General features: G+C 46.3%; 1 protein-coding gene across 1 annotated transcript in view; it reads left to right on the forward strand.

Moving 5' to 3' along the window:
- Positions 1–17252, forward strand: part of SCN5A (sodium voltage-gated channel alpha subunit 5) — a 100476-nt gene that overhangs the window by 53544 nt on the left and 29680 nt on the right. Inside the window, exons 15-16 of the mRNA XM_031469975.2 lie at positions 13352–13525; positions 14739–15095. Coding sequence (XP_031325835.2) covers positions 13352–13525; positions 14739–15095 — 531 coding nt within the window. The remainder of the gene's footprint in view (positions 1–13351; positions 13526–14738; positions 15096–17252) is intronic.

Here is a 17252-nt window from a genome sequence, read left to right on the forward strand (position 1 = left end):
TTTTATATATAGTAGTTAGTATCTGCAAATCTTAAACTCTGAATTTATCCCTACCCATCCCCTTCCCGACTGGTAACCATGTTTCTTTTCTATATCTGAGTCTGTTTCTGTTTTGTAAATAAGTTCCTTTGTCTTTTTTTTAGATTCCACATATGAGGGATGTCATATGGTATTTTTCACTCTAATTCTGGATTACTTCATTTAGAAAGACAATCTCCAGGTCTATCCATATTGCTGCAAATGGCATTATTTTATTCTTTTTTATGGCTGAGTAGTACTCCATTGTATAAATATACCACAACTTTATCCCAGTGGTCTGTCAGTAGACATTTAGGTTGCTTGTATGTCTTGGCTATTATATATTGTGCTGCTGTGAACTTTGGGGCACCTGTGTGTTTTTGAATTGAGGTTCCCTCTGGATATATAAAATGCCCAGGAGTGAGGTTGCTGGATCATATGTTAAGTCTGTTTTTAGTCTTTGGAGGAATCTCCATACTATTTTCCGTAACAGGTGCACCGAGCTGCATTCCCACCAGCAGTGTAGGAGGGTTCCCTTTTCTCCACACCCTCTGCACCATTTATTGTTTGTGGACTTTTGAATGATGGCCATCCTGACTGGTGTGAGGTGATACCTCATTGTAGTTTTGATTTGCGTTTCTCTGATCATTAGTGATATTGAGGCTTTTTTCATGTGCCTATTGGCCATTTGTATGCCTTCACTGGAGACTTGCTTGTTAAGGTCTTCTGCCCATTTTTGGATGGGGTTGTTTATTTGCTTGTTATTAAGTTGTACAAGCTGTTTATATATTGTGGAAGTTAAACCTTTGTCTTTTGCAGCACTTGCAGATGTTTTCTCCTATTCCATAGGCTGTCGTTTTGTTTGTCTTATGGTTTCCTTTGCTGTGCAAAAGCTTGTAAGTTTAATTAGGTCCCATTTGATAATTTTTGCTTTTATTTCTATTGCCTAGGTAGACTGCCCTAGGAGAACATTGCTAAGATTCTTGTTGGAGATAGTTTTGCCTATGTTTTCTTGTTATGAGGTTCATGGTGTAGTCTTACTTCAGTCTTTAAGCCATTTTAAGTTTATTTTTGTGTGTGGCGTGAGAGTGTTCAGACTTCATTGATTTACACGTAGCTGTCATTATCCTAACACCATTTGCTGAAGGGACCGTCTTTACTCCACTGTGTGGTCTTGCTTACTTTGTGAAAGATTAACTGACCGTAGTTTGTGGATTTATTTCATGGCTCACTGTTCTATTTCACTGATCTATAGGTCTGTTTTTGTACCAATACCATGGTTTTTTTTTTTTTAATTGAAGTACAGTCAGTTAAAATGTGTCAATTTCTGGTGTACAGCACAATGTCCCAGTCATACATACATATATATATATTCGTTTTCATAATATTTGTCATTTAACATTGTTTCAAGATATTGAATATAGTTCTCTGTGCTATACAGAAGAAACTTGTTCATTTTAAAGGTATTTTTATACATCGTGGCTAGCATTTGCAAATATTAAAGTCCCAAATGTAATCCCTTCCTACCCCCTTTCCCCTGTAACCAGAAGATTGTTTAGTTTGTCTGTGGGTCTGTTTCTCCTTTGTAGATGAGTTTACTAGTGTCCTGTTTATTTTCTCTGTTTTTAGATTCCACATGTGAGTGATATCATGTGGTATTTTTCATTCTCTTTCTGGCTTAGTTCACTTAGAATGACAAATCTCCAGGTCCATCCATGTTGCTGCAAACGGCTTTATTATATTGTTTTTTATGGCTGAGTACTATTCCCTTGTAGAAATAAACCACAACCTCTTTATCCAGTCATCTGTTGATGGACATTTAGGTTGCTTCTATGTCTTGGCTATTATGTATAGTGCTGCTGGAACTTTGGGGGTGCATGTATGTTTTTGAATTAAGGTTCCCTCTGGATATATACCTGCCCAGGAGTGAGGTTGCTGGACCACATGGTAAGTCTGTTTTAAGTCTTTGGAGGAATCCTCAGACTGTTTTCCATAACGAGAGCACCGAACTACATTCCCACCAGCAGTGAAGGAGGGCTCCCTTTCCTCTACACCCTCCCCAGCATTTACCATTTGTGGACTTTTGAATGGTGGCCATTCTGACTGGTGTGAGGTGATACCTCATTGTAGTTTTGATTTGCATTTCTCTGATAATTAGCGATATTGAGGCTTTTTTCATCTGCCTATTGGCCATTTGTATGTCTTCGTTGAAGAATTGCTTGTTTAGGTCTTCTGCCTATTTTTCAATGGGGTTGTTTGTTTTTTAATAATTAATTTGTACTTTTTTTGCAGTTAAGATATATGAGCTGTTTGTATATTGTGGAAATTAAACCTTTGTTAGTCACATCACTTGCAGATATTTTCTCCCATTTCGTTGGTTGTCGTTTTGTTTTGCCTGTGGTTTGCATTGCTGAGCAAAAGCTTGTAAGTTTAACAGGTCCCATTTGTTAATTTTTGCTTTTATTTCTATTGCCTGTGTAGACTGCCCTAGGAGAACATGGCTAAGATTTATTTCAGAGAATATTTTGCCTATGTTTTCTTGTAGGAGGTTTTCTTGGTGTAAGGGAGTGTTCTAATGCCATTTACTTAGACGCTGCTATCCCAACACCAGTCGCTGAAGAGACTGTCTTTTCCAGTGTATATTCTTGCCTCTTTTGTCAAAGATAATTGCCCGTCGGTTTATGGGGGTTTTTTGGTCTCTCTGTTCTGTTCCAGTGATCCGTACGTCTGATTTTATGCTAATACGAGGCTGTTTTGTTTACTGTAGCTGTGTAGTACTGTCGACGTCTGGGATGATTATTCCTCCTGCTTCATAAGTTTTCTTCCACATTGCTTTGACAGTTATGAGTCTTTTGTGATTCCATATAAGTCTTATGATTCTTCGTTCTAGTTCTGTGAAGAATGTCCTGGGTAATTTGATAGGGATCGCATTGAATCTGTAGATTGCCTTGGGCAGTATGGCCATTTCAAGAATATCGATTATTCCAATCCAAGAACATGAGATAGCTTTCCATTTCTTTAAGTCCTCTTTAATTTTGTTAATCAGTGTTTTGTAGTTCTCCCCGTATAAGTCTTTCACCTCCTCGGTCAGTTTTACTCCTAAGTATTGTATTGTTTTGGATGCAGTTTTAAAAGGGATTGTTCACTTTCATTTCCTGCTATTTCATTGTTAGTGTAAAGAAATGCAACTGATTTCTATATGTTCATCTAATACCCTGCTACCTTGTCTCATTCTTTTATCAGCTCTAGTAGCTTGTGTGTGGACCTTTAGGGTTTTCTATATGTTGAATCATGTCATCTGCATATAGTGACAATTTTGCCTCTTCTCTTCCAATTTGGATGCCTTTTGTTTCTTTTTCTTGTCTGCTTGCTGTGGTAGGACTTCCAAGACTAGGTTGAATAGAAGTGGTGAGTGTGGGCATCCTTGTCTTATTCCAGATTTTAGTGGAAAGGCTTTCAACTTTTCACTGCTGAGTATTATCCTGGCTGTGGGTTTGTCATAAACAGCTTTTATTGTGTTGAGATATGTTCCCTCTATACTCACTTTAGTTAGAGGTTTTATCATAAATGAGTGTTAAATTTTATCAAATGGTTTTTCTGCATCGACTGAGATAATCATGTGATTTTTGTCCTTTCTCTTGTTGATGTGGTGTGTCACATTGATTGATTTACATATGTTGAACCATGTTTGTGTCCCTGGGTTGAACCCAACTTGATCATAATAATGTATAATCATTTTCTTGTGTGATTGGATTCTGTTTGGTAATTATTTTGTTGAGGATTTTTGCATCTATGTTCATCAACGATATTGGCCAATAGTTTTCTTTTTTGGTGGTGTCTTTGTCTGGCTTTGGTATCAGAGTGATGTTAGCTTCGTAGAATGAGTTTGGGAGTATTCCCTCCTGTTCAGTCTTTTGGAAGAGTTTGAGAAGGATCGGTATGAGCTCTTCTTCATATGTTTGATAAAACTCCCTTGTGAAGCCATCTGGTCCTGGACTTTTGTTTGCAGGGAGGTTTTTGATTGCTGTTTCTATTTCACTGCTAGTGATAGGTCTGTTAAAACAATCTATTTCTTTTATTTTTCCTTTCTTTTAATTGAAGTACAGTCAGTTACAATGTGTCAATTTCTGCTATACAGCACAATGTGTCTGTCATGCATATATATATATATATATATATATATATTTGTTTTCATATTCTTTCTCATTAAAGGTTATTACAGATATTGAATATAGTTCCCTGTGCTATACAGAAGAAACTTGTTTTTTAATCTATTTTCATATATAGTGGCCAACATTTACAAATCTCAAAGTCCCAAATTTATCCTTTTTCACCCTCTTTCCTTTGTAACTAGATGTTTCATTTCTGATTCTGTTTCGCTTTACTGATCAGTCTGTTCAAATGATCTATTTCTTATTGATTCAGTTTTGGGTAAGTGTGTGTTTCTAGAAACTTGTCCATTCATTCTAAGTTCTCTAATTTATTGTTATATAGTTGTTTTTAGTTTCCCTTTGTGATTATTTGTATTTGGTCGTAATTTCTCCATTTTCATTTCTTATTTTGTATAATTGTGTCCTCTCTCTTTTCTTGGTGAACCTTGCCAGAGGTTTGTCAGTTTTATTACTCTTTCAAAAAGCCAGCTCTTGGTTTGATTGATTTTTTTCTATTGTTTTTAAATCTCTGTTTTATTTATTTTCTCCCTGATCTTTATTATTTCTTTTTTTTTTTCTTGTTCCTTGTTTGTTCATATTTTTCTAATTCTTTTCAGTGGTAAGTTAGGTGGTTTATTTGAGATTGTCCTTGTTTTTTTTTTTGAGGAATGTCTATATCGCTACGAACTTCCCTCTTAGTACTGCTTTTTCTGCATCCCCTAGAGTTTGTGTGGTTGTATTTCCATTGTCATTTGTGTGAAAGTGTTTTTTAATTTCTTCTTTGATTTCATTGTTGACCCACTGGTGCTTTCGTAGCATGTTGTTTAGAGTCCATGCTGTTGTTTTTTCTTGTTTGTGTTTCCATAGTTGATTTAGAGTTCAATTCCATTGTGATCAGAAAAGATGTTTGAAATAATTTCTGTACTCTTTAATTTGTTGAGGCTTCTTCTGTGCCCAAGTATGCGGTCTGTTATAGAGAGTGTTCCATGAACGTTTGAAAAGAATGCATATTCTGCTTTTTTGAGATGTAATGTCCTAAAAATATCAACCAAGTCTAATTGTTTTATTGTGTCATTTAGTATCTCTGTTACCTTATTGATTTTCTTTCTGGAAGACCTGTTTAATGACATGAGTGGGGTGTTAAAATCTCCTACTAGTATTGTATTCCCATCAATTTCTCCCTTTATGTCTCTTAGTATTTGTTTTATGTATTCAGGTGCTCCTATATTGGGTGCATATATGTTAACAAGGGTAATACCCTCGTCTTGTATTGCTTCTTTGATCATTATGTAGTGTCCTTTTTTATCTTACTTTGTGGTCTTTGCTTTAAAGTCTGTCTTGTCTGATAGGAGTATTGCTGCTCGTGCTTTCTTGTCATTTCCATTTGCATGAAGTATCTTTTTCTGTGCTCCCGCTTTCAGTCTGTGTGTGTCCTTCACTCTAAAGTGGGATATTTTGTAATTTTTAAAAAATACAATGACAAAGCAAGATAATTGCAATACACACAAAGGATAATACCCTTAACAGATAAAGCACATTTCTAATGAACACCAAAGAGGGGCAAACAGCCTAATCAAAAAATAAGCAAAGGATATGAGTAGGCAGTTTCACCAAAGGGAATAACAGAAATCAAACAAATGTCCAACAAAACAACAATAAAAGATGGCCTTTGCCCTGTTAGAGTGGAAAGGTTAGTGGGACTGGAATCCCCAGGGTTAGCATCTCTAAGAGGGAAACAGTTGCCCCTTGTGGCTCATGGAATTGGTTAAAACCTGTCTCTGACACTCATTTGACAGTTATGTGTTAGAATCTCGAAAAACACTTGTTGACAATGCAATTCCATTTCCAGAAATTTATCTTTAGAAAAGAATTGAGCAGGTTGTTTTAAAATATGTATGTGGAAGGGATTTATTAGGGCAATTTCTTTAATAGGGACAAAAGAAGGCCCATCGCAAGGCAATGGTAAAACTATGTATGGCACATCTGTACAATGGAATATCCCACAACTGTTTTATCCCTCTAAAAAGGAAAAAGAAAATGATGCTGTGGGTCATGTTTAATTGGCCTGGGAGGATGTTCACAAGGGATTATGTTTCAAGAGCAAGTTTACAGTGTGTACAGGATGATCATAAAAGACATAAGCCAATATCAGGAGAGTTTGGGTTCCTCAAACGCCCTCCTACTTCCTGGGAAGCCACGAGCAGCCCTGATGGCTCAGTGGACCACCTGCCAGGAGTCAGGGGAAGCAGGTCCCCACACTCACAGCCTGTCTGCCAGGTCCCAGGGAGACCTTAAAGTGTGCAGAGCTGTTTGCATCTGAAAGCAGCCCCTGCCTGGGCCTGGAGCTCTCAGCCACTCTCAGTAACCATCATAAATGAGACCAATGTGTACAATAACCGCCCTCTCATAGGCAGCATCCACTTGACATCCATTAGCTCTTAATTCTTAGAAACTGCCTATGGAGTTATTATCATCCCCATTTTACATATGAGGACACTCAAGGCTCAGAGAGATGGAGAAGCTGGCCCCAGATCACACCACGGCAGACCCTGCTTTGGGACTGGCTGCCCTTCTCTGCACATCTTAAACCATCCAGCTCTGATCTCATGGCTTTAGAAAGTCAGTGGTGAGCCTTTGGAAGGAGGAGTCACAACAAAATTGATGGACTTTCAGAGCAGTGGTTCTCAAGCTTAGCTATATATTAGAATCACCTGGGAAGTTTATTTTAAAAACTTCATACTGGGGCACTCTACTCCAATTCAGCTCGAATCTCTAGGAGTGGGACCCAGGCATCAACATTTTTAAGGATCTGTAGAGGGTTCCAAAGTACACCAAGTTTAAATTAAATCCAGTACTCAAAAATAACACTTCTCAAACTACAGATCGCCTGTGAATCTAGTCAAAAATGCAGTCTGATTCGGCAGGTCTAGGGTCTTTGAGATTCTGCATTTCCGAAGAGCTTCCAGGTAGACAGGATCTTTTGCTCATCACGTCCCCAAACACAGTGCCCAAAAGTGGCTGCCTTTTTTTTTTTTCCTGACTTCCAACCCCACCTAATACCTACTATTTTATTGTCAAAAAAGCTGCAAATCTAGGCAAAGTGAGGTGGGGGATCTTTCCTGAGCTTCTTTCCCCAGAAATGAGTATGAGTCCTTGTTGGCCGTAAGAGCACACCCACCCTGGCATCCTGAGGCGGGGGCCGGGGAGACCTGAGGGCTGGGGGCAAGGGAGGGGCAATCTAGCCCTCAGGGGCACCCAGGGACGCCCTGTGCAGGGACTCTGGCTGAGTCGGGAAGGGCTTCTAGAAGAAGGGGCGTGGAGCTGGGCACTGCAGGAGGTCTAAGGCCCAACCACTTGCGTGTTTATTTAACCAATATTGGAGGACCGCCTAGAGGCTGAATGCTGTTCCAGGTTCAGAAAGACAGGAAAGGTCTGTCCTGTTGTGGAACTTCTAAGTCTAACTGGAGGAGACTCGGCAGACAAACACACAGCTGTGTGTATAGTATGTCAGATGGTGGTATACAAGGGAACAAAAAATGAAGTAAGGAAGAGGGAGAAGGAGTTTGATGGGCAGGGCCACGATTTTAAGTATCAAGAAGCTTTTTGAGTTGATTGGGTGCCTTTTAAGTGGAGACTTGAAGGGAATGAGTCCTGTGGATGGGGGAGGAGTGATCCAGGGACAGGGAGCAGCAAGTGCAAAGGCCCTGAGGAGGCAAGCATGGCTGGAAGAGTAACAGCAGATGTGGTCAGAGGGATGGAAAAGTTATGGGTGCTGGGGAAATGGACAGAAGCCAAGGATGCCTCTTCACATGTGCGGGCAGCCCAGGAATTTGAGCTGAGGCTGGAAGATTCCAGGGGCTCCTCCTTCCCTAAGACCCCAGCTGGTAGAAGTGTTCCCTTTGAACACAAACACTAAAGGGACCACTGAAGTCACGAGGGCTAGGCTGATGGGTGGTGCCCTGTATGGCAGTGCAGAGGTGCCCGCCCACCTGCCATCCTGCTGTCCAGTCCCCTCCCCCCAGCCCACTACCTCAGGGCCTCGTCTGAGCAAAGGAGGAAGGACTAGGGCCTCTCCTCTCCATTCAGCACAGAGTCCCCTCAGGGGAGGTACCCAGGACGGGGTAATCCCCACTCCTGAGTGCTGACCCCAGAGAGGTGCCTCAGCCATGCCTCTGCTTCTGACCGCCACAGCTGCCACAGCCCCGGCACTGTCCCCAGGCAGCCTGGCCCTCTGACCTCAGGCCTCCCCTGCAGAAGACCTCAGAGCCTCCTCAGTGCCCTCGAGATGACTCCAGGCCCCAACTTCCCACCAGTCACACGCCCTTGGGATAGGCCCTCTTCCCAGACCATGTTCCCGCCATAACAGTTGGCACAACTCAGAGCCATTAGCCATGGTCTCAGCTGCCTGGGCCACCACACGGTGGGCTCCTTGACTGTGGCTGTCTGCTGGCCGAAGCTGGGCCACTCAGGACTCGAGTTAACAAAGCAGGTGAAGTCCAGCCTCTGCCTACCTCAGGTACTTTCCAGAAGAGAGAGTGTTGTAGGCACAGTGGCACGGCTGGGCGGTGACATGCTGACACGCAGGTTGGTAAAAGAATTTACCAGAGATAAAGTATGGGAGTAAGAAGGAGTTCATTAGGGTGTGCTGTCGTAGACCACAGTGGGCCACACAGATGAGGGGTGCCTGCGTGAGCCCTGAGGGCCGGTTGTTGGGGTGTTTTATGGGGTCGGGTCACAAGATACCTGATCGCCTTATGCACAAGTCTCTGGTTGCTGGTGAGGTAAGAGGTTTAGGGTCCACGAAGGACAGTGGGGTTTATGACTCTGATAAGGTAGGCATTGCCTGGGGTTATTAATTTGTTAGGAGAAACATACCCAGTAAAGAATGTCTGACCTTTGAGAGCCCAGGAATGGGGGTCAGTGTTGGACTTTGAAGGACGTCATTTGGCCCCTCATTTCCCCCGACAGATTGGCAGTGACAAATCTTTGGAACAGGGGTGAGAGTCCCTTTTTCCGTATTTACTTCCTGCTGAACTGTGGGCGTCGCACTGTCCCTGCCTATGGTGCCAGTCTGTCTGGGGTTTTGGGGCTCCTACACCCCGGCAGCCTTAAAGGTGGGAGTGAAAGGAGGCCCCAGTGTCATCCAAGGGCTGCGTCACCAGGATATTGGCTTGGTTCGTGGCGACAGTCTTGTTAGGAAGGTATATTTGTTCCTAAGTTCTTGGACCTCAGAGACAATAATTTTTGTAAGAGAGGAATACAGCATAAAAATAGGCGGATACCAAAATAAAAAGCTAAACCCAGTAAAAACAGAAGAAATTTGAGAATGTCTGAAAAGAAAGACCTTCTCCCTTCAGAGATCTAGGAAAAAGCATTGGAGAACAAGCCAGAGACCTGTTTCGTGACTGGGTTTCCGTAAGCACTGCCATACCCAACATAGCAGGCGTGTAAGTCCAGTGCTCAGAACCTATAGCTGCGAACGGGCCTGCTTGGGTGGGACGTTAAGAGCCATGTGGTTTTTGTAAGACAGCTTTCCTTAGTGGCCTAGGTAGATGTTACCATTAATGATTTTAGTGCTTTTCTAAATACGAGGAGATGCAACAATTTGGGTTCATAAAATCTGAAAATGTCTAACTATCTGAAGGCCTGTCTCACCAGTTTTCCCAGAGCAGAGAGTGCCTCATTCCCGACCTCCGCCCTGACCTCCTTTCAGAGCGCACCGAAGGTCAGCGACTTCAGTAGCTTGCGACTTAATCCTTGTCGAGGCGAATGGAACGTGCCCTCATGATCATGAACTTGACTGTGGCTTGGGAGGCATTTCATGACCCTTTCCTCCCGCAGTGCTCGGAGTGCTCATCCCTAGGTCAGGCGCGGAGTTCACTGACGGGCCACTCAACGTGCTGTTGCAGGACTAGGCCTTACTAACAGGAGCAAAAAGCCTCCGGACCGTCCGTCTTTCTGGCCTGTTACAGTCCAGGAAAGCATTCCCTCTAGTTGCTTCTTCCCACATCTAGAGTTACACCGTTGTAATCACAGATAGCCTATGCACTGTACCTCTGGCTAACTGCTCCCAGGTGCCACTTCTTGCTTTGCTTGAGCTTGAGCAAGTTTAGAAGAAGCTTCCTGTCTATCGCCAGGGTTAGAGCGGGTATTAATTGGCCGAGTGAGAGAATCCCACCTAGTAATATTACTAGGGGCCAGCACAGAACTATAATTTCTTTCTTCTAGAATGCACTTCCTAAGGGCCTGCCAGTTAGACCCTTAGAGTGGAGCAATCCACCAAGGTAACCCAGAAGTTTACTGGATATAGGTAGTTGACCATAAACCTAACAACTGGATTAACTTTAACTCTGCGTAAGATCCTGATATATATTTAGATTACTGAGCTTTAGAAATAATTCAGTTAAACGTTGTAACAATCCCCCGAGGCAGGACAGCTTCTCCTAGGCTGTGCCTTGCCCCCTTTCCAAAATTTGCAATTTAAAAAGATAGTGAGCTAAGGGTTCCTGGAGAAGACCAGGTAGAATTTTTGCATCTCATAGGCAAGTTCCTCCTAGAATGACTTTGTTCCCTTAAAAGCCAGCAAAAAGGGGTTTTTAAAATACTTCCTAGTCTCTTAAGGTAAGTGAGGGAGGTTTGGGGGGTGGTGAAAGGATTGGTGGGTTTGGGATTATTTCTGGAGCCACACCTCTCTCTGGTCCTGGCATGGAATGAGCGATGGCAGTGGCGGTGGCCGCTGTCTGTCTGGCTTGCCTTTTGTCTCTTTTCTTATCTCTCTTCTCCTAGGAATATTTTTTGTTCTCTCAGGGTTAGAATTTTGAAGAAGTATCTAGTTTTTTTTCCTAACTGAAAATTCAAAAAGAACCAGTTTTGTAATTTTTAAAAAGCTTCCCTAAACCAATTTTTCTGGAGTCTAAAGAATATTGTGGCCACACAGTATTATCTCACAATTAAATCTTCCCAGTCAGACAGAATTTGCCCAAGACGGCTCCATGGTGGAACAGAACCAGAATTTCCCATTTCACAAGACAGAGCACAAGGTACAAAACACATACATGCATGGCTGTCACAGACTGACCAATACAAGTTCTAATCAGACAGTCCCTTACAGAACCAGATCTGAGTTTTGAGAGCGAGCCATAAAGGTTTGGACACATGAGACCTCGTACCATTTGCCCTAGTTGCGACAAGAGATTAGGCTGAAAGATGATGTTAGAGTTTAGGGTTCCATTAAGGGGCCAAGCCTCTTGATCTGGAAGTCGGTATTATGGCCAGGATGTATTACAGAAGAGGACAAGTCACTATCTCTTTAAGATCTGAAGCTCAAACTTATCCCAGTGTTTTAAAATGCAGCCCAAAGGTGAGCTCCTGGGACTAGAAGAAGCAAAGAGAAGGAAACCAGTGCAGACTCTATTCTGGAGCATCCCCTAGAAAGAGAAAGGCTAAACTTCTGGCTCCTCTTACTTTGGGTGTCCCCCAAGAAAGAGAAGCCAACCAGCGCAAGAGCCAAAACCAGCTCAAGGGCAGAAAAGCAAAGAAAAAGTGGGGGGACTCACCCACCGGCGCGGTGATGGAAGGCAGGAGGCACGGCCGTGTGGAGACCTGATCCCAAAAGCAGAGAGAAGGCGCAGAGGTGCACAACGTGGTTTGGGACCAAGGAGTGTGTCGAGGGCCAGGGTCAGAGGAAGGGCGAGACAGAGGAAGAGGGAGGGGAGAGAAGGGTTAGAAAAGACAAGACACCTTTCCCACGTTCATTCATTACTACTGGTCATTTCCATCTGTCAGACCGAGTTTCAGAGCCCTTTGAGAGCAGCCCAGCCAGGGTTCCTCAGTCCTCAGCAAGACTCCAGGGAACGTCCGAACGCTAGGGAAGAACAGAAAAGTATGAGGGAGGAAAGGAAAGCATAAGAGGAAAGCCTGCCCTGACGATTCTGGCCTCCAGAGCAGAGCGTCCAATCCAGCCAGGGGGAGACCCCCATACGGGGAGAGAGAGAAGCCCAAAGGGCTCCCTGGCATCCTAGCCATGTTCAGGCCATCAAATGTTGTGGGACACAACCAGGCGGCCCGTATGGGGACGTGGTGATGTGCTTGGGGTGGTGAAAGAATTTACCAGAGATTAAGTGTAGGACTAGAAAGGAGTATCTTAGTGTCTGCTGTCATAGACAACAGGGGGCCACACAGACAAGCGGTGCCTGTGAGTCCCAGGGGCCAGTTATGGGGGTGTCTTATAAGGGAAGGTCACAAGGTGCCTGATTGGTTGCAGGTGAGATAAGAGATTGAGGGTCTGTGCAGGGCGGTGGGGTTTATGACTCTGAGAAGGTGGGCATTACCTGGGCTATTAGTTTGTTAGGGAAAACATGCCCAGTAAAGAATGTCAGACATCTGAGAGCCCAGGAATGGGGGTCTTTGGACTTTGAAGGACGTCAGTTGTCCCAACAGAGAGTGATTGCTCTGAATCTTGAAGGATAGGGATGAGTTCATCTGGTTCACAAATTTACATGCTTGCTACTTGACCCTAGGTACGTTATTTAACCTCTCAGTGCCTCAGTTTTCCTACCTGTAAAGTGGAGTCAATGATGCCTTTCTTGTCAGATTGTCGGACAGCCCAAAAGAAGCAACATACACAAAACACTCTAGCCCAGCTCTTAACATGTAATCAAGCCCTCAGGAGATTGTGGCTGATTATTATCACAGTGAGAAGAGTCAGCAGGTGGCCAGGAAGGAAGTGGGAACAGCGCGGGAAAAGGCCCCGCCCCATGAAAGCAGGCATGTTTGTGGGAGTGTGGTATTTGGCATGCACGGAGCAGGGGAAACATCCCTGGGTAACGCGGACTCTAAGGGGCTTGGAGCTAGGGCAGGTCACAGCCCGCCTTCAGCCTCCCCGGATCCCAGGTGCCTCCCAGCGCTGAGTCCCTGCAGAGCCACCAGTGGCACCAGTCGTCTTTGAGGCCCAGACTGGCAGGTCACACCCGGGGAACAGTGGAGTTGGCTGAAGGCACCGAGCCCCCAGGGGGCTGAGCCATGGCCAAGCAAGCACCCACTGGGAGCCTGGGTGCAGAAGGAGCTGGCAGCCCAGGCGGGGGACCCTGCTGGAGCGAGAGTCAGGAGGAAGGGTGCCCCCGCTGCCAGAGGCTCTTTCCAGCCCGAACATTGGAAACCCCTGCTTCCCACTCCCTCCCCAGGTCTTCACAGGGATCTTCACAGCAGAGATGACCTTCAAGATCATCGCCCTGGACCCCTACTACTACTTCCAGGAGGGATGGAACATCTTCGACAGCATAATCGTCATCCTCAGCCTCATGGAGCTGGGCCTGTCCCGCATGGGCAACCTGTCGGTGCTTCGCTCCTTCCGCCTGGTACCCGGCTGGGCCCAGCAGGGGGCGGGAGGGGGCCTGGGGCACCAGGCATGTTCTCTCCAAGGTCACCAGTCAGTCACCCCTACTCTGATCTTTCATGCCTTCACCCAGCAGTTTTTCCTAGATACCCCAGTGCTGGTGATCGGGGGGCACAGAGGAGGGCAAGACAGGAGATACCCCTCCCTCCAGAGAGCAATTGGGGTGGCCATCCTGACGATTTGCGAAGCCCATAATGGTTCAACATGCCCCCTTTGTGAGGATCCCAGGAGAGGAGTTAGTGTTCCTCCATCCCCATTCCACTCACAAGCAGACTAAGCCCCACAGCCACATGGCAAGTATCAGGTGGAACCAAGTCTGCCAACAGCTCCTCTGTAACTCTACCTGCTGATTTTGGAATCTGCATTTTTGCAACTTAAATCCACACACAAATTGCCTGAGGATCTTGTTAAACTGCAGATGCCAATTCAGCAGGTCTCAGATGATGTCAAAGCTACGGGTCTGTGGGCCACACTTGGAGTTCAAAATGTCTGAGAGGTCTAGATGTGGGACTGGAGGCAGGTCGGGGAGGGCTTCCTGGAGGAGGTGGCTTCACTTGAGGCTAGGAAGGCAGGATGGTAGGGGAGAAGAGAAAGCCCAGGCTGTGGGTTCCAATTCCGACTCCACCGCCATGAGCCAAGGGACTTAGACATTACTCCACCTTTAAGGCTTGGCTTCTTCATTTGTCAAATGAGGTCATAATAGTGCCATGAATTGACTCATCCTAAGCTCCAGGCCTGGCACAGTATAGGTGTTCGATAAATGCTAAGCACCAGCTCCCTTTCTCTATGATGACGATGACTGAGGAGAGAAAGATGGAGGCAACTGGGCGAGTCAGGGATGGTTAGAGCTGGCCTGGAAGGATACTTGATGAGGAAGGGCCTGGAAGAGGGACACTTTATGACGGGGGGAATCTACTGGGAGGTTCCTGGAAGTGAGATCAAGGTGGGTAGAAGGCTGATGTGGGGAAAAGAGAAGGGCTGAACTGCGGAGGAGAGTCTGGAGCTTTTGACCTGACTCCTAGGGCAGAGCCTGATGAAACTCTGAAGGGAAAAGGGGGAAACAGGTGTCCGTGACCTCTAAGGGCTCCCTAGGTTTTCAGGCAGGAACTAGGGGCATAAGGGTGTCCATGGGGAGTGGGATCCAGAGCCCCTCACAAGGACCTCTTCCTCCCCAGCTTCGGGTCTTCAAGCTGGCCAAATCATGGCCCACCCTGAACACACTCATCAAGATCATCGGGAACTCGGTGGGGGCGCTGGGGAACCTGACGCTGGTGCTGGCCATCATCGTGTTCATCTTCGCCGTGGTGGGCATGCAGCTCTTTGGCAAGAACTACTCAGAGCTGAGGCACCGCATCAGCGACTCGGGCCTGCTGCCCCGCTGGCACATGATGGACTTTTTCCATGCTTTTCTCATCATCTTCCGCATCCTCTGTGGCGAGTGGATTGAGACCATGTGGGACTGCATGGAGGTGTCTGGGCAGTCACTGTGCCTGCTGGTCTTCTTGCTTGTTATGGTCATCGGCAACCTGGTGGTAAGTTGGCCACTGGCCTCACACTCACTCACCTACACATCCATTCAACCACCCAGCTACCCACCTACTCAATCATCCATCTGTCCATTCACTCACCCAGCTAGCTACCCACCCACCCACCCACCCATCTATCTGTCCGTTCACTCAGATAGCCCCCTATCTATTCATTCCCTTACCCATCCATTCATCAACCATCCATCAATCTGCATTCATTCATACACACCTACTCATCCATTTGCCCGTCTATTAACTCACCCAATTATCCACCCATCCATTCATTACCCATTTTTCCATTCACTTATCTATCCCTCCACTCATTCATCCACCTCTGCATTCATCCATCTATCAACCGGCTCACCCATTCATTCATCTTTCTCATCCATCTGCTCATCCATTTAGCTGCTCACTCACTGAGCTGTCCATTCATTCACATCACTCTTCATTTGCTCATTCATTCATTCACCCACCTATTTACCTACTTATCTATTATTTATTCACTTTACATTTATTTATTTGCTCATTAACCACTTACTGTCAGTGATTTATCACCTGGTTTTTAAATTCAGCCTGACAAACTTTGCTGAGCCCGTGTTGCATGCAAAATACTGTGCCAGATGCTGTGTTAGGCACACCGTGGCCCTGACATTTCTCACCAACTTGAGAGAGTGAGGAGGTGGAGAGTGCAAACAGGCCTGAGATGACTTTCAAGCTGGTCAAAATAGTCAGAGCCATTAAGGAGGAGCCCATGGGTGCTTATCCTCTTCAGCTGGGGAAATCAAGGAAGGCTTCCTGGAGGCGTGGATTTGGAGCAGACCTGATAGGTGATACTAGAGAGGGAAGGAACAGGAAGAGCAAAGCACAGATGCCGGCAGGTGGTGGTCCAGGTGAGGCGGGCCCATAGGAGCCTTTTATGTCACTCTGGGTAGCTGTGGTGGGAGTCCCTGCCGTCCTGTCAAGAAGAGCCCAGGCCTTGGTGCCCATGACCACCTGTCTGTCCCAGAGCAGGTGCATCTTGCCTTGTGTCTACAGTGTGGGGAATTCTGGAGTTGAGGGAGATCAAACCCTGAATGCCAGAGAAGGGTGGGGATGAGTCAGTAGTTCAGGGAGAAGTCAGTGTCCTCTGTGGACATGCAGCCACCTTTCCGGGGAACACAGGAGGACCACACATGCTCCATCGCCCCTGCATGGTCTGGCTCCCACTGGTGTGGGCAGCAGAGGCTCACGTCAGCTCGTAGAGAGGTTTAGGTGGTATGAGTACTGTGGGCTGCAGATTCCAGAGCCTTTCTGCAAACCTGCCTGCTTTCTCCTCCCACGTGCCTTAACCAGGCCAGGGTGGGGCCAGTCTCCCTCAGGCCCCACAGGTGAAGGGAGCCCAGAGAGGAAGCAGGCATCGGTGCACAGTGCTGATGGAACCCAGCTTTGGCTGGCCTCGCAACCCCCCTTCCCTCCCCTCAAACCTGGTGCCCGTTGGGGTGCCCCTCACTCACCCCTGGCCCAGCCCGGGGGCACCAGACTCTGTTCTAATGAGGATGCAAGTACCTGGAGCTCTCAGCCCAGGGCCAGGCAGAGCTGCCCTCACACACGCAGCCTGCGATTTCCGAGCGGATCTGCCTGGGGATGGGAAGATTAGAGGCTGTTGGAGGAGGGAAGTTAATGCAGCCCACGCAGCCCCCTCCCTGGCCGCCTCAGGAACTGGGCCTCTGCCGGGCGTGGGTGGAAGCAAGATTGCCATTGAAATGGGAAGTGATGATCAGGCAGGGGTTGGGGAGCAGCAGCGTGATTGACGGGGAAAGCACTGGCAGCAGCCGAACTTCTGAAGCTGGGGACAGGGGAGGCTCTCATGTCCTCGGTGGGTGGACAAGGCTGCCCAGGCCCCCCCCCCCCCGCCCTGCCCCCGGCCTGGCTGCAGATGCTTGAGGCCAGGGGATATGAGGCCGGGCGTGAGTGAGGGATGTTGGGGAGGATTCAGGGTAGGCTACCGGGGACAGAGGCAGGCCAGACCAGAGGTCCGTGTGGACAGCAACTCTGAATCACATCACATACCCCACCCGCCAGTGATGACATAAAAAAAGGCCACCAGGTGTCAAAAGTGATCACCTCCATGTAGAGACAAAACGGGAGTACCCACTTCTCAACCTTCCCATACTGTCCACGTGA

Source organism: Camelus dromedarius, chromosome 17 (genome assembly GCF_036321535.1).
Source record: "Camelus dromedarius isolate mCamDro1 chromosome 17, mCamDro1.pat, whole genome shotgun sequence".
Lineage (NCBI taxonomy): Eukaryota > Metazoa > Chordata > Mammalia > Artiodactyla > Camelidae > Camelus > Camelus dromedarius.